At 35.0% G+C, this 22,886-nt stretch overlaps 2 protein-coding genes across 4 annotated transcripts in view; both read left to right on the forward strand.

Moving 5' to 3' along the window:
- The first annotated feature begins 544 nt into the window (after positions 1–544).
- LOC108693706 (host cell factor 1) lies at positions 545–11,419 on the forward strand. Of its 2 annotated transcripts, none has more exons than XM_018202780.1 (9): positions 545–1,913; positions 5,877–6,584; positions 6,782–6,927; positions 7,005–8,516; positions 8,633–8,813; positions 8,899–10,244; positions 10,327–10,554; positions 10,662–11,040; positions 11,110–11,419. In XM_018202780.1, exons 1-9 carry the CDS (start codon positions 1,754–1,756, stop codon positions 11,235–11,237), a joined length of 4,788 nt encoding a protein of 1,595 aa, XP_018058269.1. In that variant the 5' UTR covers positions 545–1,753; the 3' UTR covers positions 11,238–11,419. The 2 variants fall into 2 exon arrangements, with proteins under 2 accessions (XP_018058269.1, XP_018058277.1); XM_018202788.1 differs by having other exon boundaries at positions 11,113–11,419.
- Positions 11,420–16,602: 5,183 nt separating this feature from the next.
- Positions 16,603–22,886, forward strand: part of LOC108693272 — a 7,168-nt gene continuing 884 nt past the window's right edge. The window contains exons 1-6 of one of the 2 annotated variants that reach the window (XM_018202147.1): positions 16,603–17,069; positions 17,150–17,209; positions 19,805–20,040; positions 20,509–20,809; positions 20,928–21,006; positions 21,430–21,603. In XM_018202147.1, the coding sequence (XP_018057636.1) occupies positions 19,874–20,040; positions 20,509–20,809; positions 20,928–21,006; positions 21,430–21,603 (721 nt within the window). In that variant the 5' untranslated portion in view covers positions 16,603–17,069; positions 17,150–17,209; positions 19,805–19,873. The remainder of the gene's footprint in view (positions 17,070–17,149; positions 17,210–19,804; positions 20,041–20,508; positions 20,810–20,927; positions 21,007–21,429; positions 21,604–22,886) is intronic. The other variant, XM_018202153.1, reaches the window with a different exon arrangement.

Here is a 22,886-nt window from a genome sequence, read left to right on the forward strand (position 1 = left end):
ACTCTGCACACAACAGAAGAAATATTAAATATTAGAGATGTAAAAGGTTAGAAATATAAAATTAAACATTAAACGTAACGTACAATGGTTCAATCTTCATTCTTAATTTTGTATTACTCTAATATTTAATATTTGTTGTTATTTCTAATATTTCTTTCATTTTGAGTAGAGTTCTTAATAATTTTCTGGACAATTTTCATAATTTTCTGAACTCCTGATTGGTTGAGTTTTTGTTCTTACTCTAGGCTACATTCCAAAACGTCTTCTCCGAGAAAGATTTTATTTTACATGCTATAATATACATTACGTGTACTATATATTTTGAGTAAAATTTTCCTCGGAGAAGATATTTTGGAATATAATTCTAGTGACAAATTTTTACCTTCAAATTGGACTAATCGAAACGAAGATCCATCACGAAAACAGCCTCAAAAATCGATTAATCGCTCGAACACAGTGTTTCCCTATACTATTCTGCAGAACGGCATCGGTTGGCAATGCGCTTGTTACTGCTCGTCACCGACGCGTTGTGTGTAATGGTGGACGAGGTCCGCGAAGGCCGCTTGTGCGCGCCATCGAGCTACTGAATATTCCGACAGTTTTCCTGATAAATACAACGGAATCCGTTGTCGCCGGTAATCGATAATCACGTCTACGCTCATCAAGAGCATCGGCTCGCGAATACGCATCGCTTTGCTTAACGTTGCTCGATCATCCTACAGTGATATCTTGCCGCGCCGTTTTTCGTTCGTTTTGACGCAGGTTTCACCGCGAGAGGGTACAGTAGCGGTGGCAGCGAACGAAAACGTGAGAGTGAGAGCGAAAATCGGTGCGCGCGCGCACACAGAACGCTCTCGGGCTCCCCGGGATCGACGACGACGACGCCGCCGCCACTATCATCACCACTGATCATTCTCGAGAATCTCGCCGATTATTTTCGATTGTCTCGAGAGTCTCAAGAAGCTCGATAGTCTCGATTCGCGATACGAGCGGATCTTGCGTCGCAATCGTGTATCCACCCGGGTCGTAGCGCGCGCCGAGTCGTCACTCTAGCGTTCCACGTTGTCGACGGCCGTAAACACCGCGTATACGTAAATACGGACGCACACGAATACTTCCGCGTCGAAGCACACACACGGTGCGCGTCATCTCTTCTGTATGTGTGTACGTGTTGCGCGCCGTTGGGACGTATACTGTTCTCGGAGCGGCGAGTCTCGGCGCCCCTAGAGTTGGTTCGCGACCTGCGGTTTTTGTCACCGATTGCAAATACGGTAGACGTGAGCCGCGAGCGGCGGGTGCGCGCCAACGAACGAGTGAAACAGCCGATCGCCGGACGTTCGGACGTTGCGGCACGGCATTCGAAACGTCGAAAGCCAATACGAGTGCGCGCGGGAGGAGGTCGCGCTGTGAAACGGCACTTTCAGTGAGGTTAGAATCGAGACGTGCAGCATCAAGAGCGGTGCGACTTGAACGGCTCGAGAAAGTGTAAGTTTAACGAAAATTTGGGTTGACTCTTGAGTATTACTGTTGTCGTCGGAAGCCGTCGACAACTACCGTCAGTGCCGTCACGACAGACGGGCTGCGATTTCTGTGATAAAAGGGGGGAACGCCCGTGTAAATCCTCCGAGCGTCGCGCAAAGAGTAATCGAGTGGCACAGCGAACGACAAGTAACAAACTACGAGGAAACGACGTTGGTAGTGCCAGTGGTGTTGTACCGCACGGTATGAAAAAATGATGTGATCGACGGTCATCATGGCGGCACCCATGCTAAAGTGGAAGCGGATCGCGAATCCGACCGGGCCCCAGCCGCGACCCAGGCATGGCCACCGGGCGGTCGCCATTAAGGATCTTATGGTCGTTTTCGGCGGTGGAAATGAGGGTATCGTCGACGAGCTACACGTATACAATACGGGTGAGTTGATCCCTCGAGTGTACTCGTGCTACGCCGCCGTGCGTCCCTTTACTTTACATGCGCCGCGCCGCGCCGTACCTGGCGAGTGGCGATTCCCGCGAACCAATATGGCGGCATACGTTGACAAGACCGTGACCGGCCGGATCCTAGGACGAATGCGTCGATTTCGCCTTCCGCACGGAACGGACGGCGTCCGAGCCCGGCATTTGCCGTCGAGCCTGATCGCCCGAACGTCCTCGTTTTCTCGGGACAGCCGCTGGGTCCTGACGGACCTGCGAAATCGTCACGGTCTGTCATTCTACATGTTTATACGCGCGGGAGCGGCCATTGCTGTCTCTAACGTTCCCCCTCCTTCGTTCCTACTCGTTCCCTCCCCGACCCCCAATGCCGCTATGCAACGCGCCGAGTGAAGTTTCCCGTCATTCCACGTTCGCGCTCCTCCGCTTTTCTTTCTCCTTTTTCCTTTCGTTCTCATTCTTTCTCTCTGCCCTTCTTCCGCCTCCCGCGCGCGCCCGCACGTACATTATTATCTTTCTCGCGCTACGTCGCCGACTGCCATGCGCCTGCGCCTGCTGCTGCGCGCACTTTAAGTCCGATTTCGAAATGTTTGTCCTTGCGCGCGAACTCGCCATGGTAACAGCCGGGATGCATATGGTCTCTGCTCTTTGTAGCTGCGCCGTGTGCACTTTTACAATTTTTTTTCTCTTTCCTATTTTTTTTGTCGCTTAAACGAATCTTCCGAGTACAAAAGATAGAGTGCAACTAAAAATGACTGCGTTCGGCAGAAAAAACAGCTTTGAAATTTTTGCAAAGAAACCGATTCGAGATCGAGGGAAAGAATCAAATTACATTCGAACAATTCGATCACATGTCCAATTGCGATTGGTCAATTCTTCATTCGAGATCTCGGACAGAGTGGCTGTGTTCAGCAGAGAAAACAGCTTTGTAATTGTTGCAAAATTCTTAGGGCGGTATTCATAGTCCGTTCTTATTTCAAGACTTTCCTAAGGCTTCGTGCACAATAGAATTAATAAAGAATAAACGTTTCCTATCAGAAACCACGTATTCTGATGTATCCAATTTCTGCTCGATTAGAATTATTTATTCTTTATTCCTAATTTCTTATTCCTTATAATGTGCACAGGCCTAAGTAATGTCTTAAGGCCCTTTGACTGGTTCATGATTTCGTAAAGGGCTCCGCAAAATAAAAGGAACAGAGAATAAGAATTTCAATCTATCAGAAATCGAGTATTGTGGAATACACAGTTTCTAATAGGTTGAAATTCTTATTCTCTGTTTCTTTTATTATGCGGAGCCCTTAAGATGGTTTTGAATATAAGATTTGACTATGAATACCGGCCTTAGATTGTTTCTTTCAGCTCCAACGTGGAGAGAAAAGGAAAAAAAATGAACCATGTAAGAAGTTCAGTGGAACAAATCGGAATAGATTCCGATCGGAATTATTCAATTATTCCTTAGATTTCTATTAGACCTGTTCTTTTTAGTTGAACTTTTGCACCAGTTCAACTAAAAAGATCAGTCTTATTGTGTTTTCTAGAGAAAATGGAATAATCCCGATTGGAATTTATTTCGACATATTCCACGGTAAATACTCAGCTAAAAAGAACAAGCCTCTTCAATACGATTATTCTTGCTTTTGGTTCCTTATAGATCTAAATGTATATAAATCAATCATATTGAAAAGTTTTACAACAGTTGCAAAGCTGCTTTCTCTGTTGAACACCATTTCTAGCATCGTGAACACATCGTAAGATCTATTCTACAATGTGCTTTTTGTTTTCTGTTTTCTGCTTTTTGCTATTTTTTGCATCTTGTCTTTTTGCTTCTTATCCGGTTTTTTGTTTTCTATTGTCAAAATAAAAGTAAAACCTATTCTACAATGTGCTCTTTATTTCCTGTTTGTTTTTTACCTTTTGCTTTTTTCTCCCTTGCAATTGTTTTATCAACAATTGCATCAATAATTGCATTTTTTGCTACGTATTGTTGTTTCGAAGTTTGTTTTATCTCAAGCGATATAAAACAAAAAACCAGATAAGAAGCAAACAGACAAGATGTAAAAAATAACAACAGGTAAAAAATAGGAAACAAAAAACACATTGTAAAAGCTTTAACAAACTTTAGAAGAAACAGGAAACATGTAGCAAGAATTACAATTATCGATAAAATGGCAAAGGGGGAAAAAGCAAGAAACAGGAAAAAACACATTGTAGAATAGACTTAAGAAGATTCTTTAATATTATTGGATGCACAATTTAAGGTCTATTTTCTATAGCTGAACACACATAGCTAATATACACTTTTAGAACTTGAAGATAGGTATATGTTTGATATTTGAAAGTGAGAAAGAGAAAGCTAGTGCAGTCTAGTGTAGGAACAGAAAACAGACTATTAGATTCTACTGAAGAATTAGGGGCTCCGCACAATAAAAGGAATAAGGAACAGAGAACAGAGAAAGAATTTCAATCTATTAAAAACTGTGTATTCCACAATACATGATTTCTGATTAAATTGAAATTTTTATTCTCTGTTCTCTATTCTCTGTTCTTTTTATTGTGCGGAGTCCCTTACAATTAAGGGCAAGACCAAACATATTAAAGAATTTTATAGTTGCAAAGCCACTTTTTTTACTGAATTCAATCAATAACACTCGTTCATTAGCTTTTTAATTTATATTTAGAGTCCGACCGAAACTTTTACCGAAATTGAAAACAAACACTCATTACGTGTTCGACACTATGAAGCTCTTCTTCATAAATATTAATTTTAATATGTATAATTATTGTTTCAATAATTATGATGTTTATGAAGAAAAAGTATTTATATTCTTCGATCAAAATTGACTCAACAAATCAAATTTCGATTTTCGATTTCGACCGAAATTTAATTATTGTTTCAAAATAAATAAATTATGATATGAAGAAAAAAAAGTATATATATATATATATACGCGTATTTATACATATGGCTTTTATACGATTCCTAATTTTTAATTTTGGTTTCGGTTTCAATTGACATGTAGTCGAGTGTTTCGGTTCAGTTTCGACAATCGTTCGGTTAGACTCTAGTTATATTATATTTTCTGCACTATTAAAATATAATTAACATACATCTAAACATTGAAAAGATAAAGAGAAAAGTAAAATATGATTGATTATGTATCGTGAAACGAAGTTTACGAAAATTACAAAAGTATGTAAGTTTACTAAATGTTGAACCCAGTTAAATTAAGAAATTATAAATATTCTGTTGTGTAACTACACAACAGTAACAGTCAGTAATTAAAAGGATGCAATATTTTTTTAAAAATAGGTTTTGAAAGCAGTCTTCACTCATTCGAGTCAATCATTCGAGTGATTGATTCTTATGGATCCATAAGTAACAGCTAATTGTTTGGTGACAATGCTGCATTCCACACAACTTATTGAAAAAAAAATGTGTTGCCTTTTAATTGCTGATTCTCTGTACATACATTAATTAATTTATTTTTATCATTTTCACTTTGTTTTAAAATATATGAATCAACCTTTACAACCTATGGGTGATATTCATAATCTAATTTTGTATATAAGATTGTTTTAAAATAAGTTTAAATAATATTACAAATTTTTTCATTAACTTATACATTTTTATATTTAAATTATTTAAAAAATGTTGTAAAATCAAATTATCTGTTGAAATATTTGTATTGTTATGTATATAATTTTGTATAGAAACATAAAAAAATACAATATACATAAATAACATATATAAATACCACAAATTTTATATTTTTTACATTTATATATACTTTTATATTTATGTACCACTAATAAGAAATAGAAAAAAAAGAGATTATTATTTTATATTTAAAAATTTACATAAATAAAAATATAATATATACGTAATATTAATTTTGCAATCTAATCTTGCATCAAGATATTTATACAAGATATATCTTTGCAGCAACAAATCAGTGGTTTGTGCCTTCGACGAAGGGAGACATTCCTCCAGGTTGTGCGGCATATGGTTTTGTTGTCGATGGCACTCGCATCTTTGTCTTTGGTGGAATGGTAGAATATGGCAAATATTCTAACGAGTTGTATGAACTACAAGCGAGTCGATGGGAGTGGAAACGTTTGAAGCCAAAGCCACCTAAGCATGAACCACCACCATGTCCACGATTAGGACATAGTTTTACCCTCATTGGTAATAGGGTCTTTCTTTTTGGAGGTTTGGCGAATGACAGTGATGACCCGAAAAATAATATACCAAGATATTTGAATGATCTATACACACTTGAACTTCTTCCTAATGGCCATACAGCCTGGGATGTGCCGCAAACGCATGGACACGCGCCACCTCCTAGAGAATCCCATACTGGAGTGGCATACACTGATCGTACTACAGGCAAGTCTTGTCTGGTGATCTATGGTGGTATGAGCGGTTGCCGTTTAGGTGACTTGTGGTTCCTCGATGTTGATTCGATGACTTGGAACAAGCCAGTGGTTCATGGACCTACCCCTTTACCACGGTCACTCCATACTGCCACTTTAATCGGTCATCGAATGTATGTATTTGGGGGTTGGGTGCCATTGGTCGTCGACGATGTTAAAGTCGCAACACATGAAAAAGAGTGGAAATGCACAAGCACGCTAGCATGCTTGAATCTAGGTAAGTTATGTTTTGCTTTCTTTATATTGATAGTTATTATATAAGTTAAAGTAATCTTTAAATTGCTAAAAAAAATTATTTAGTCAATAAAAGATGACAAAATTTTACTGTTGAACATATAATTAGATATATTAAATGGAGAACCTAATCAATGCAGTTAAATTATCAGAAGATAAAAATATTATCAAATGTTTCAGAAACTCTCACTTGGGAACAACTGACCGTTGATTCTTTGGAAGAGAATGTTCCTCGTGCTCGTGCTGGTCATTGTGCAGTTGGTGTACACAGTAGACTTTATGTATGGTCTGGCAGAGATGGTTACCGCAAAGCTTGGAATAATCAGGTTAGGGTTAATTAGAATAGCATAACTTTTGATTGGATATACTGTTATATTAACGAAATGATTTTTTTTTTATCTAGGTTTGTTGTAAAGATTTATGGTATCTTGAAGTCAGTAAACCAGCGGCACCTTCCAGAGTTCAGCTGATTAGGGCTTCCACGCAGTCGTTGGAAGTCAGCTGGACAGCAAGCCCGTCCGCGCAGTACTATATTCTTCAAATACAAAAATATGACATGCCTCCAGTAGCGGCAACTGGTAGTGCCTACCCATTGGTAAGCGCACCGACACCGACTGCGCCTATCATCAGCAATCCTGTTGCGGTAACAACCTCTGCAATGGTAGCAACTCCTACAACTGTACCTGTCACATCTCCGCCTGTGACTACTATTGCCGCTCTTCCATCAACTACACCACCTGTTGCTGCCGCCGTCAGAACATCTGTTGCGACAGCTGTGGCAACGGCAGTAGCAACTCCATTACGAGTTCAAAGTGCAAATCCTGTGCAAAAACCAGTACCATCGCAAGCAGTGCAAAAGTCGACAAGTCCTATGACCCCGAGAGTCACCGGTAATGTGATACGTATTCGGTCTCCTCTGGTCACTTCCTCAGCAGCAGTGGCTACAGCAGCAGTGGCAGTCGTTACTACTGAGCAGCAACAAACAACTGTTACTACTATCACTACTACCACTACAACTACGGCTGGTCAAACGCCCGCTGCCATGTCTGGAATTGCTGCTTTGGCCGCAGCCGCAGCAGCCACTCCAAAAATTACTATGAACAATGTTTCGATCGTGCCACAAACTGCAGTTGCAGCTGCGACTGCATCCAACACTATCAGAATGAAGAATGTACAACCGGGTCAGCAAATACGTTTCGCTGCACCTGGCGCGACAGTGTTGCGCACTGCTTCACCACAACAGAGCAAACAGATCATACTGCAAAAGCCCGGCCAAAATATAGCTGGTCAACCACAGATTGTGCATCTTTTGAAAACTGGACAAGGAATGGTGGTACCTAAGGTAAGCCTTATACCGGGTAAAAGTGTTCAAACAACCGGTGCGAAACCTCTTAATCAAGGACCGACAATACTGCGATTGGTAAATCCTAATACGGTTGCGGGATCAAAAATCCTCACAACTATGAAAACGTCCAACATAGTGGCGATGAGCAAAGGACAGAATATTACGGGCAAGCAAACCATAATGATCACCAAACCGACAGGGAACAGTGGATTAGTCGGCAGAACCAATCAATTTATCGTTGTTACCACAGGCTCTGGTCTAAGAGCTGTACAAGCTGTAACAACATCACAAGCTGGTGCAGGACAAGGAGCTACTTCTGTAGCTACTCCCGTAAATGTTTTGCCATTATCAGCTACCAATCATGTCACAAATCAACAAGGTGTCAAAATGATTGTTGTTTCCTCTGGTGCAATGGGCGGTGGAACGGCTGGAAAACCTCTAACTATCACAGTCCCAGGACAAGGCGGTGTACCAAAGACAGTGACTATTGCTGCGAAAACCGGTGCGCAAACCATCTTTAATACTGGCAAGAATCAACTCGTTACAGTACCACAGATACAAAAGGCACCTGTAAGTGTAATAAGAAACATTTATGTATTTTTTTTACAAAATATGAACTAAATTATTACTAAATAATATGATAATTAGCATATAAGAATTCTTTATAAGTACTTGTTAAACTGTAGGAAACCGTAGCTGTATCTGGAAAACCAGTGACTTTGCAAATGCCTGCGGGTATAAGCGCAAAGACAGTTACTCTTTTACCAACAAGTAGTAGCTCCATAACTACTTCTAGCGCATCAGATTCAATAGACGCTAGCAAAATGCTGTTTGTTTCATCGCAAAAACAACCATCGGCCTCTCTAGGTAGGTAAAGTTATATTGCGATATATAGCATAAAACGATGAAAATTATTTATGACATTAATTTATACGATAAAATAATATTTCAGCATCTACTTCTGATGGCCCCGCTACTACCGATGCTGCATTAGCTGCACTAGCGGCAGAAGCTGGTCTGATAGATCCGGTTCAGGAATCATCTGGTGGTTTATCATTCATGGTAGCTACGGATGATGGTGCCGGCGGTGATGATAAAATGGAGGATAGCTGTAATGGTAACGAAGCGACCACAGCGGCTGCTTTAGTTTCTCAGATGGGTGCAGGAGAACCAATGCAAGTCGACGGTGACGGAAATTTTGTGCTTCCGCAAGTAGATGGTCCGATAGACGATCTCTTACTAGAAGATGAAGAAAAAATGGATGTAGATGAAGAACCTGCTGCGGAAAATGCTACCGAATCATCTAACGCTGAATCAGCAGAAGTAACAGAACAAAATGTTGATGTATCCGAAAATATTCAAACAGAGGAATCGGCTGTAAAAAAAGTTGCCGAGGCTGGAGAAAAGAATGAAGAAGCGACAACAGCCGATCTTCCTGAATCGATTACTACTAGTGAAACCGAAAAAGCTAAAGATGTTGATCATTCATCAGTAGATGATAAAGCAGCTATGGTAATTAATGCTGACGATTCAGAGTTACCAAATAAAAAAGAGGAGATGAAGGATTCTCAGTCAATAGTCGATGATGAAAAAGTAATAAAATCCGAATTGCCTTTAGTACAATCAGCCGTTGAGGCTTCATCCGAACAGACTTCTCTAACGGATGTTGTGAATCCCACAACGGAAATCAACGAAACTCAGCAAGATAAGGATAGCCTGGTGAAAGATATTAAATGTGAATCGTTGTCTGAAAACGAAAAATCGTTAATATCTGAAAATCTTACCGAAGACACAGATGCATCGCATCAACCCCAAGATGATATTACTCAGAAAATTGAGATAAAAGACGAAATTGAAGACCTGGAATCTGATCTTCCAACCGAGAATTCTCTTATAAAATCAAACGAAGATGATGAACCGATGATTACTGATAATAATACATCGATTGCGGCAGATAATGTAATAACTCCTGTTATTATACCAACCATTCAAATGAAATCAGAGCCGGAAGATGAATTTATAAAACACGAACAGGCTATATTACCCGATTTACCCATATCACCGATCAATGGTGTCGCTGCACCTATCGAAAAAGAAATGGAAAAAGTACATACTCCCATGAAAATGGAGATAAAGGATGACTTTATCATTTCAAAGAAAGAAAATCTTCAAAGAGAGAAACAAGAAAAGATTAATGATACTAGATCAGAAACAGGAGATGATTCAACAGCTTTGACAACATTAGCTACTGCTGCTTTAGGATCGGCAGAACCAACGATGAAAATAAAAAATGAACAGGTAGCTTTTATTAATTGTCTGTATCATTTTATTATTATGTTAAATGAAGTACAAATGTTATTAATGTTTTTTTTTTTTATAGAGCGAAGAAGAAAAAAAAGAGGCAGAATGGTATGATGTGGGAGTGATAAAAGGAACTAGTTTTACTGTTCAGCATTATTATCTTCCTGGTGATGAGCCATTAGATGTAACACAGAATTTAACAATGGATGTTTTTAAAGGAAGAACTAAAATAGCAGTAGAACCAGGAACTGCCTACAAGTTTAGAGTTGCCGCTGTGAATAGTTGTGGACGAAGTGCTTGGAGCGAGGTAACCAATTCAATTCTATATTTAGCGATATTTGATAAGAAGAAAGAGAAATTTTTTTAACAGAAAGAAACATCTGCAAATTTGATTAACCCTCACTTTCATTATAGGTAGCGGCATTCAAGACGTGTCTTCCGGGATTCCCGGGCGCACCGAGTGCTATAAAGATATCAAAATCCGTAGACGGTGCACAAATCTCTTGGGAACCACCTTCTAGTAACGTAGGACCCATTCTCGAATATTCCGTCTATTTGGCAGTGCGAAGTACCGCGTTGAACAATGACGGAGAACCAAAAACAGTTGTGTCGAATCCAAATCAGTTAGCTTTTATTAGGGTTTATTGCGGTTCGAGTAATTCTTGTTCGGTGAACAATAGTGCCCTTAATGCCGCTCATGTGGACACCACTACGAAACCGGCCATAATCTTTAGAATAGCAGCACGAAACGACAAAGGATACGGACCAGCCACTCAAGTCAGGTGGTTGCAAGGTTAGTCGTGCGATTTGTTCTAACGAATTATTTCAAAAGAATACACCTAAACAAACACTTTGTTATTAGCAGATCCAACCACTGCAGTGAAAAGTAATTCGCAAGCGAAGAGACCCGCTAGCACAGATCTACGCTCGCAAGTGACTTCTCCACAGAAGAAAATGAAAACAGAACCACCTAGTGATAATTTCTCGTGAGCCTGTTATCTCCCTGGCCTCGTACAGCCGAAACTCCCATAAGCAACGCTACTCATTATTTAATTTCTATATGCCTAACAACGATGAAATCAATGTATTATCAGCTAAATGACGTGATATACAAGTAAGCGAAAGATATGAATGTGCGATAAGAAACGATGAGAAAACGGTGGAAGGAGAAAAAAAAGGAAGAGAAAGAAAGAAAAAAGAGGTATCCGTAGACTCAACCTATGTGTAAGAATTGGAAGAGCAAAGTATTTTTAGTGTTCAGTATGAACATCAACGTCTTTCTGTACTACGTTTCTTACTCGCTGTCATCTTATTTTTTCGTAAGAGTACGCGAGAATCTTTTTTGTAAAGACATAAGTACCGTTAATGGCGACATGGTTATTTTTTGGAGTTAAGTAAGTTTTTTCCATGTTTATAGTGTTTTCTAACGGACGGTACGACATATCGCATCTAAATGCTCATACTTGCATCACGTAAGAACACGGTTGGCATGTTCATTTATAATTTTCTCATTATCTGACAACAGATGAGTTCAATATATGACATTGTATGGGAATGAATAACCGAACAGGATTCATGTTCGACATTTTACATACATTTGTTTACACAATTACACACACACACACACACACACACACACATATATATATATATATACATATATATATATATATATATATATGTTTGACAAAGATGTCTATTTTAAACATCCAAATTCTTTATAATATATTTATCATTGATGGAGTATCTGCATTCTTTTTGCATTCACCATTATATGCAGAGTAAGCTCGCTTTTGAAATGTAGGGTATTTAGTGTACATAAAATTCTCGCACTGAAAAATTGTGTTTATCGCATTCTGAAGTAATAAAATACTTTTTCATAAGATAGAATAATTGGGAGATATATGTATTGTCTAACCTTGATTAATCTCCTATTTAAATCTGCTCGTTTATGTTTTAGTTTCACGCAGTAACGGAAGCTTTTATTGTCATCGATCCAGTTTTACGTGACGATCGGTGCTATATATTATTCCGATACTTTTGTGTTACTGCCAAATGCGACAGGAATATGTTATCGATACTAAGAAGCATCCTCATAATATAAAATTATCTATTAAACATGTGTAATATTAAGTTACTTATATGCTTTTGTCAAACAATTGCAACGATGCAGAGATATTTTGTATAATATATCTATTAAATGAATTATACTATATATGTAATTAATGAATATCTTTAAGAATCGGGCACTAGGATGGTTATTCATATTTTAGTGAATAAAAGAAAACTTCACACATGGAAAGTTAAGGATATTTTTAGACAGCAACGAAACAATTGTTTGAATATTGATATATCTGAATAACTGTAGGCTGTATATCCTTAACATAAATTCTAATCTTTTATAGCTCTAAGATAAATAGCAAATATTGGACAATTAATGCGCGAAGGAAAGGTAAGAGAAAAAGATACAATATCGTTTTAGAAAGGAGCACATGTAATATCCCTCTAACATTTTTTTTGAGCATAATATTATATTTTAATCAAAATACTGGATAAGTTTTTGATAAGTGGAAAAATTTATTACGAAAGCTGTCGGTAGTCTCACTTCTCTCGGTTGACTTTGAGGCTATGTTAAAGCTGCAATAATTTAAGCGTATATTTTTATTTTAGATCCATATACATATGCTTTCCGTTATCCATATATGTCATAAGCAAATAGAACATCATCTACTAACACAGCGTCCCAAACGCTCAATTTGTTATATTGACGTTTTACGTTTACAAAGTTTACTAGGAAATCTGTATGTTATAGAAAGATTATCTCCAACCATGGAGGGTACTCTCATAGTACCAAAGAATTTTAAATTAAATGTACAATTGCAATTGTTTATCTTTTACATGGATTCTTATACTCGACATCTTTAGAAACATTGCCTGGAAATGCCGATGAAGATATAGTGTGTATAATGTAAATGGGATAACTAAATGGTATATACTTTTAAATGCATTGTTTTAATATTGTTCGTGCTGATCCTCTATGTTAAAAAAAAAAACGAGAAAAAATAGAACGACTATCTGTATTTAATCAATAAGGAGTTATCAGCTATTTAATTTTGTTTATATATTTTGTTGACAGGAGATGACACTAATCTATATCTGTGTCTGTACACACAAGTCTTGTGTATAAAAATATCTTGGATTGTCACTACAACTATGCGTCTCACCGGTATCCCTTTCTTTGTAAATCGCCTGCTACTCTACTGCATTTATACTCTTCACCGAAGTATGTCGTGCAAATAAATATAGATAAATTTCTTATACGATATACAATCTTTCATTCATTATGCTTTATACCAGATTGTGTGAATTATGGACACTAGAAAAAAACAATATTTTGTGTTTTTATAAAAATGTATATACATGTGTTATGCTTTAAAATTGAATATTTACTTGATTTTAATTTAATCATTTTTCTTATAGTAATTAACTTTTTGCTTTCTGTATTATAAATTTTCCATTTCACAAACTTGTATGTTTTGTTTTTTCTTTACGTATAAACACTATAAATAATACTATAAATTTTATGACAAAAATACTAGAGCGACAACAATAAAAATATTACAAAATTTATTACAGTTATTGATACCTTCAAATTATTTTGTTGTCTTTTTGAGAATTAATGTCTTGTTTGGCAGTAACGAATACATATTTATTTAATTCCTGTCTTATTCAATCATAATCGAGCAGAACTGTTATATAAAAAAACAAACGCGAATAGAATTGTTACGTTTCCTATTGATATTAATAAAAAATAATATTACTTCAATAATTAATAACATAGGACATGTATTAAATTGGGCAAAGTTAATTAGACATTTTCATAATGAATCATTTTTTCAATTTATAATTTACTAAAGATAGAAAATACTGATTAGCAAATACATAATTTATTTACTATCTTATTTTTATATACCGATTGAAAAGATTCTCAATCAGATTGAACTAATCTGCTGTACGAGAGACCAAAAGATCCAAGTCAGCGTCGGACCATGACTTTCCTACAAATCCTTTTTCTATACTAAATCTTAATCGTATATTTAAAAATTCGCAGGTTATTAGAAAACACTAATAAAAAGATTATGGTGAAAGTGATTATTACGCGCTATATAATAGGATATAAAAGGTTGCGATGATGTTTCAATGGATATAATTTAGCGCGTTGTGGATAATGTGTACTAAATGGATGATATTGCACTGCATGAAACCTGCAATGATATTAAGCGGATTTGTATTTTTTGATAAGGATTTCCGGTTCGATATACTTATACATGTCGCCGGACAAAATTAGATACTCTTGATTGTGAGTGTATCTAATTGATTTATAATAGTACATCACACGACGAAAGTTTCGTAATATATAGTGATGAGTATATAATTACTATATACCGTTTTGTAATAAGCTATAACTATGTAAATTGGAATGATGCGTGCGAGAGAATTATAAAAAGATGTATGTGTGTAGAAAGCGCGTATATAAAATTAAATATACGTAACAAATTAAAAGTAAGGAAGTGAAGATTGTAATTGTTAATTACAATCCTTTCTCTCTCGTACACATCTTCTAAGGATTTACAATGAATCACTGTAAATAAGTCCTTCGAATAACATTAGATAATACACGGATGTCGCTATATTTACGGAACTAGCGTGCCTAATCGCAGACCCGATGCACATATGAAAAATATTTTTTTTATCAATATTTTAATTATATATTCAAAATTTGTATTTATATAAAATACCTATTCCATACTTACTTTTTTTCCGTTACATAACGATGAATGTAAAATAATAAGTTAAAGAATCTCTATATTCGATATATTTTTTACATTGTTTTTTCGTTTCTTTCTTAATATAAGAATGTACGAAATTATTTGTCCTATCTAAAATGTATGTTACGTTATACTTGTTTTAATTCATACGATGTCATTAAGTAGGGTCTGCGATTGACAGCAGAAAAATAAAGATGCATGGTTAGCCTAAGGAACGAATTGCTTTTTCATTGAATCATTTGTACATCTAATATATGGAAGAAACATCAAATATCTATTCGTTCGTCTAACATGGCTTTGCAGATTATTTTTAGAACTGATTAGTGCAATATTTTCCAACTGCAGAGTCTAGACAAGAAATATCGTCGCTTTTATCGCACGAGTTTAATACAATACAATATGCAAACTCTCACTGTAAATGCATCGCAATTTTCACAATTGCGTGTGTAGCACATGTGCTACCGATCACTGACAATAAATCATTTAAAAAAAAAGAAATTAATTGAATTTGTCGATGGCAAATACATTTAGTTTCAATTCGTAGATTTTCAATAATCATTGAAAAATTCATCTGTAACCATATTTTCAAAATTAAGATAAAGATAAATTAAACTTACTTTAAATCTTTGCCATTCGATTTACCTGATTACGTTATAAATGTTATTATCTTACGTTACTTATCTTGCGATTATTTCAATCAAGTAAACTTGATCTTTTCCTCGCAATAAACAAGAACGATGTAACGACCGGCTTACGTTTCCCAGAAGTATCAGTATAAACAAGAAATACAGGTCATGACAAATGATCCTTAATTGATCCCAGCGTCTGACACGCAATGATGCAAAAAACACAAGAAAGCCGTTAGAGAAATTTATGATATATTTTATTTCTCTTAAAATATATGTATAATCGAGTATTGTAAAGAAAGATTGTAAAGAATGTGAAAAGGCGATAAAAGAAAATGTTGCGTACTCGGTTTGTTCACTTTCGAAACAACCTTCACGCGACTTTAACGCATTACGAAGCATCAATACAGAGTACATCGCTATGAATAAATTAACAATACCGGATGTTCTGAAAGTAGTGATCGTTTTCCGCTTGAAAGAAAAGAATAAATTGCGTACATTTATTCATTTTACTCGTACATTTATTCATTTTTAATTCATTTTAATAATGATTATGGCTTGGATTTATTTAAACTGTATAATTTATTAAAATTATTCATTGTATAACATTAAGTATTATATAAGATAAAATTAATAGAAAAATAGGAAAAAATAAATTCAAACATGAATAAATTAAATCAAATTAAATAAGCCCTAAAATTGATGGAAACATAGCCGTGTTCTCTTTTGTTAATTCGAATATATTTTATATGATAAGTAATATTAATAATCGAATGTTGAAGAAAGTATAAATCAAGTCCACAATTATTTAAAATGATGATATAAATTAATCGGCTCACATTACTAACGATATTCTCGCGTCAGATGATCGATAAAAATTTATGAATACATGTCGAATTTCCATTTTTCTAAGATTTGACGAAATCAAAAAGTATAGATTGATAAAATTGTGTAAAATAGAGTCTATAAGAGAAGAAATACTGCATAAATGAATAGTAAGCGATCCTATTACTGTATAGATAAGTGTCAGAACAGTTTCGATCGCTGCAAACAGTGCATCGCGAGCGGGAATGCGTTTTATCAGACCGGTGTTACTGGTTGCGATCGCGCTCGTCGAGATAATGAGCGAACAAACGGCGAGTCGCGCATCAGTCTCATCCTGTTGACGGACAGGACTGCTCACAGTACTCACAATCTACGATCGATCTTCAATTGTCCTGAACTCTGTGTCTAATTAGTTGATTAGAAAGAATCGCGTGCCGTAAATCCGGTGACACTATCCTGTTGGTTTTTTTTTTCATCAAGGCCGGATATATATTCTGTTTGTTCTGATTGGCTATGAGTTCTCTTCGATGGAACAGTGTTAAGTAAATATATGTTATATATACATATAATTAAAAGAACAGAATAAATGCGATGTTTTTGTACATAAGTGCGTTATTTGTAGATGTTTACCTGTGCTCGTCTGCTAAAATCCTGACCTGTTTAACGCTACTGCAATTTAAAGGTATTTTTAGTACGTATATATTATAAGTTATATAATTTGAGATGTTTGTTTAAGTCAAAAATTAATTAACTTTCTTACTTTACATTTAATTTAAATATACAGATGTATGAGCATAAATGATTAATCCTTTGTAATAATATTATAATTTAGTGCATATAAAAAACTTGATTATGACTTTTATTATCTACTTATAAAAAAAAATAAAAAGAAAGATAATTTATCCTTCCATTCGATCAACTTTTTTATAGATTAATATTTCTTTTACGTCGAATTAATTCAATCTGTTACATATGTATATGAAAACTCCTTTAGTCGTTTAAATTGCAAATAATGGTAGATCAATATATGATATTTTGTTGGGAATCGTGAAAGGAAAGATAGCAGCAAGGTCATTTTTACTAATGCATATCCAGCGGATTTTATGCGGCGTGATGATGCAACATTTACAGAGGCGATAATCGTCCTTAAATGACCAAACCATAAATCTATCTCCATCAAGGATCTAGAAATCGATTGTATCACGTGCAAAGTGCAAAGTGTTTACGTTTTCTATTAACAGTTATAGAATGTAGACAAGCACGATTAAGCATTTTAAAAATAATTCTCATAAAATCATTTGCAATTGTCTACCAGCGAGATGATTCGCTGGTTGACGAAGCATCGTATCAAAATTTAACTATATTATATTTTTTAAATTAGTTTCTGAAAGTATTGTTAGTTCATTAAATTAAAAATAAACCTATAATTACAATTTACGATTATTGTAGCAACGTCGATAATTATAATATTCAAGGAACAAAAATTTGTTCCTTTTATTTATATCACATATAATTATGTTAAATACTCATGCGCTTATCTTGTCAAAAACGTGTTTAGATTCTCACCGTGTTTTCCGGTCATGTCATCCTTGTTTAACATTCGGTAAATAACAATCCAATAAACGAGAATGGATTGAAATGAATCGAATTGGATTCAGATTTTCAGAAATATTAATTCACGAATGTTAAAATGAATGCTTTTCAATCCTGAATGCATTTTTATTCATTTGTAGGAATTGCATGGAGTATATTTCTATGCCTTTCAATCTAAAAATAATATTAGATTTTTCTATGCATTGTGAATACTGTTCAATTCAAAATTTTGAATAGAAAATGCAGTTTTTCAATCCAATTGCATCCAATTGAATCCAATTAAATCCAAAAAAAGTATTCGCTATTTAAAATACGCATTGCTGGGAAGGCTAAAGTGATATATGAGTGGCATTTAGTAGGAATCTGAATAGTCCAAGGTTATCACTGACCTACAATTTTCTCTATCTTATATTACCCAGCAAACGAGAATAGATTAAAATGGATTGAAATTTTTTTCTATCCGAATGCGTATTTTAAATAGCGAATACTTTTTTTGGATTCAATTAGATTCAATTGGATGCAATTGGATTGAAACATTTCCTATTCAAAATTTTGAATTGAACAGTATTCACAATTGTGTTTGCGTGTAGAAAAAGCTAATATTATTTTTAGATTGAAAGGCATAGAGATATTTCTATGCAATTCCTATAAATGAATAAAAATGCATTCAGAATTGAAAAGCATCATTTTAACATTCGTGAATCGATATTTCTGAAAATCTGAATCCATTTCAATTCGTTTCAATCCATTCTCTTTTGCTGAGAATCTGAACATAGTCCAAGGTTACTGCTGACCTACAATTTTCTCTATCTTATATTAGACAAAAAGCCGATAGTTTATGATCGTGTTGACAAATGAAGAACGTCGGGTCAAATTAAAAATTAAAATAGCTGCAAAGAAAAATTGAATCTTGTCTTTTTAACGATATTAAATAAATAAAGAATGCGGTAAATATGATCATAAATAAGTACTTCCGAAAAATGATTTGAATAAACAGCGAAAGATATCGATCGATCATTTGAAATACAGTGTAATCAGTTCAGGTTCCAGTCGCCGATTGTCAATTTTGCCAATAGAAACAAATAAAATAAAATAACATTAAACATTTTTTTGACGTCTCTAACAATATATATTTCGTATTACTCTCAATTCTAAAAGAGAGAGATTTCATTGAATTATTTTAATAAAAATATAACAAAACTTTAATTTATAATAAATGAAGTCACGCGCGTGCAAATTTCAAGTTTAATAAAAAAATTAGCCAACATTTAATACCAAAAAATAATGACAGAAGTATAATTATTCGATCGAGTACTCGAAGAGGAAATAGAATCTCGGATCGGTAAAGTAATTGTATATTTTTCACGCGTTCTTTCTGGGACACCCTGTATACACGTGTTCGCAGAAAGGATCGCTATCGGAAAACGCTGTCATTATCTGAATTCTGGCGTCGCGTCGTAACGCTGCCGGTGCCGGTAGCGTATATCGGTGCACGCCCCCTTAAAGTGCCTAAATACATGATTTTTAAATGGTTATCACGCGAAACTGCAGAGAGGCGAAGCGTGCGTCAACGACATCACATGGAATTTGCTTTGACGCCCGATAAGTATCGCGTTCAACGGAGTGGGGTTACGCGTGGATCACGTTTCGCAAAAAGCGCGCGTGACACGTAGGTTGTTTTCAGAGACAAATCGTGACGATTCAGGTGGCATATGTTCCGTTGAGCGGGAGCCGGCGTACGAAAGCAAGAGTGATGGGAATCGACAGTATGAGAGTCGGCGGAGGCAGATGCCCGCCCCTCCTAGTCGGAGGACTCCTGCTGGCGTGTCTCATGCTCGTCTGCAGCTGGTGGACTTTGTCTTCCGAGAATCTCGAGCTCATCAGGCAGATCGACGATCTGAATGAACAGCTTAAAATAAGGTGAGCTTAAACTGCAATGCAACTAACATTCCTGGTTGCATCAAGTAAAATCTTACTACTTACTTTGAATTTTGTTAACCACTGTCTCTGCAATGAATGACAGTCATTGGTACAGTATATAATTTAGTTGTGGTAATTGTGGTTACTAAAGGTTTATCAAAGAGTTATGTTACTATGCCGTTTAAATGTTTATAATGAAGGTAGTTGCTTGAAATATTGATGTCAGACTGTTGCAGAAATATTGCGAGTTTCTACTCTTTCTAGATTATGATTGTATAATTTGTTAAGCAACAAATGTATGTGAATTTGTTTTTCATGAAAATTTTTGCTTGTGGCTTATACTTGCATCGGTAATAATATCATCAACCATTGCCAAATTCTTTTTTCAGATTATTATTTACAGTATACAACAATGTTGAACACAATTTCAAATTTCATTTTAATGAAAAAATTAAATCTTCTTTTCAGTGCTGAAGAAAGAGATCAGTGCGTAACATTGCGTGGTAACTTGGAACAAAGGTTTAAGCACACGGAAGATGAGTTGGCTTCTTTGCACGTCCGTTTGGAGCAGCAGATGGATTTTAAAAAGAAAAATGAGGAACTTGAAGATTCAGTTACTATGTGTAAAAGTGAGCTAGACTCGCTAAACAAACTGGACGCCACAAAAACTGCAACATTAGAAACATTGAGATTGGAAAAGGATACAATTAATACTCAATTAGATGTAAAGCGAGATGAGAATAAGAAGCTTCAAGAAGAAATAGATAGGGTATGAACTTTTTATTTAATAATAGATACTAATGTAAAATAAAAAAATTAAATAATAGATACTAAAATAAAATTAATTATGATTGAAAAGTGTAATTAAATTGATGATGATTTTATAGCTGAAAGGAGAAATAGATCAATTCAAACTTGCTTGCAATTCGCCACCTGAGAAGAAGGCAACTCCAAATCTTGAGCTATGTAAGTTATAATTATCTCTATCACGAATTTTGTTTGACATATGTTCCAAAATTTATATTTTCTACTATAAATAATTGCATTTTTATAACTGAATGTTTATTAAAATTTGTTTTAAGTAGATTATTTAATATAAGAATTTTAAATAAGTTTATTTAATACGAGAAATATCTACAATATATTACTAGTATAATTGTACGAATGAGATATTGCTAATTTAGATTACTAATTGCACTCCCTGCTTCAACAACGAGAAAAAAATCTTTTATTTTTCTTTTTTTTTTTAAATCTCGTCAATATCCCCATTAAGTTCTAACTCCGATTGGGCTGCTCACGCAAGAATTAATGCGACTACAAGCTCGTTCCCCTTTGCACATTTTTTACTGACTCAGCATTATAAGATATTGTCGGGATTTGCTGATCTAGCAACGACAGTGGTCATTAACAAGTCTCAATTGCATCCTGTACCGGAGTCTGCTGTAAGAGTATCCGTAGCTGGTCAGCGAGGTTTGAAGTACTACGGAATTCCAATCCTACCAAGCAACCCACCTGGTGCTGTGCGCCAAACTCCTCGTTTCTCAGTGACTATGTTGAAGAAAGGTAGTGATACCTTTCTCCGTCCTCGAGGCGAGAGAATGCTGCCACAAACATGAAATTAAAAGTTTGCAGTAGATTTGTACATAATTCACATTTTCATGTATCTGTGACTGTCTCTCTCTCTCTAAAGCTCTCCCTGGTGAAAAAATTTCGCTAAAATTTTTTTTTTTGGAACATCAGCGAAATTTCAGCATTTCAGAAAAATTTCAAACGTTCCAAAACATGGAAATAATTTCAGCGAAATATTTTCATCAGGACTCTATTAAAAACAAACTCATTATATATTCTTCAACGAGTGATTTATTGTTCTTCGCATAGGAGATAACATAGCGGGCAAAGTGGAAATGTATTCTGTTTCATATATAAATATTCATAAATAAGATACGCTTAGAAAATTGAATGGGTGAAATAATCTTAACATCCCTATTTTGCCCGCTACACTGCCTTCTATTAGTGAAGGGTAGTAAATATCTCGTTGAATAGAATATATATTGCTTCTAATTATGGATCGTTCTTGGCCTTTTGGATTTTTGTTCATAATAATATACAAACTATTATTTCTCTATCAAACGCTGAAATTTTCGTAAAAGACTGTTTATTATTGTAACACAAAATTGTATCTTTATAAAACAAAAATGTAATAGTCAACTTTCTTAGGCTTTATGTTAGGCTTACGAAGTCTAATTTTGTATATATTACAATAGAATAGTACAAAATATTTATATACTTATAAAAATTTATACAATTTATAGACTGAGAATCGCACAGTCACACGAGTACAATTTCTGAGTTAATAGATGCAATAATTTATTTTTCTATAAGAATTGTATTTTTAATTGTTAACTGTATATTTAATTGTTTTAGCAATAAATATATTGTTTTTTCTAAGCATAATTAAAAAAAAATAAATTATGTACTTTATAAAAGTAAATCTGTATATAGAATGGGATGGAATAAGATTGTTTATAATTTATGACTAAGTTATAATAATTATTAAGTTGTGAATATTTTTAGAATATTTTGTGATTTACAGCTTGTTGTAATATTGTATTTATTAATAGGATTTTATGATTAAATGGTATAAACCATTTAAAAAATGTGCAATTACAAATTTTGGTTTGTATTTATAGAAATATGTCAAATAATAAAAAAATGTGATAAACTATAAAACATTTTTAACTCTCTAAAAATATCAAGCGTAAAACAAGTTTCTCAATAGTATAGAGAAAGACATCTTACATGTATAATCAGCAAGATAGTCCTGCTTTTAAACTTAGGCTATATAT

Source organism: Atta colombica, unplaced genomic scaffold (assembly GCF_001594045.1).
Source record: "Atta colombica isolate Treedump-2 unplaced genomic scaffold, Acol1.0 scaffold109, whole genome shotgun sequence".
Lineage (NCBI taxonomy): Eukaryota > Metazoa > Arthropoda > Insecta > Hymenoptera > Formicidae > Atta > Atta colombica.

Excerpts from the sequence above, each read along its gene's own strand:
- LOC108693706 (XM_018202780.1), top strand. The coding sequence starts at position 1,754 with ATGGCGGCACCCATGCTAAAGTGGAAGCGGATCGCGAATCCGACCGGG. Across the intron at positions 6,928-7,004 it reads GCAAAGCTTGGAATAATCAG|GTTTGTTGTAAAGATTTATG; the intron begins GTTAGGGTTAAT and ends TTTTTTATCTAG. Across the intron at positions 8,814-8,898 it reads ACAACCATCGGCCTCTCTAG|CATCTACTTCTGATGGCCCC; the intron begins GTAGGTAAAGTT and ends ATAATATTTCAG.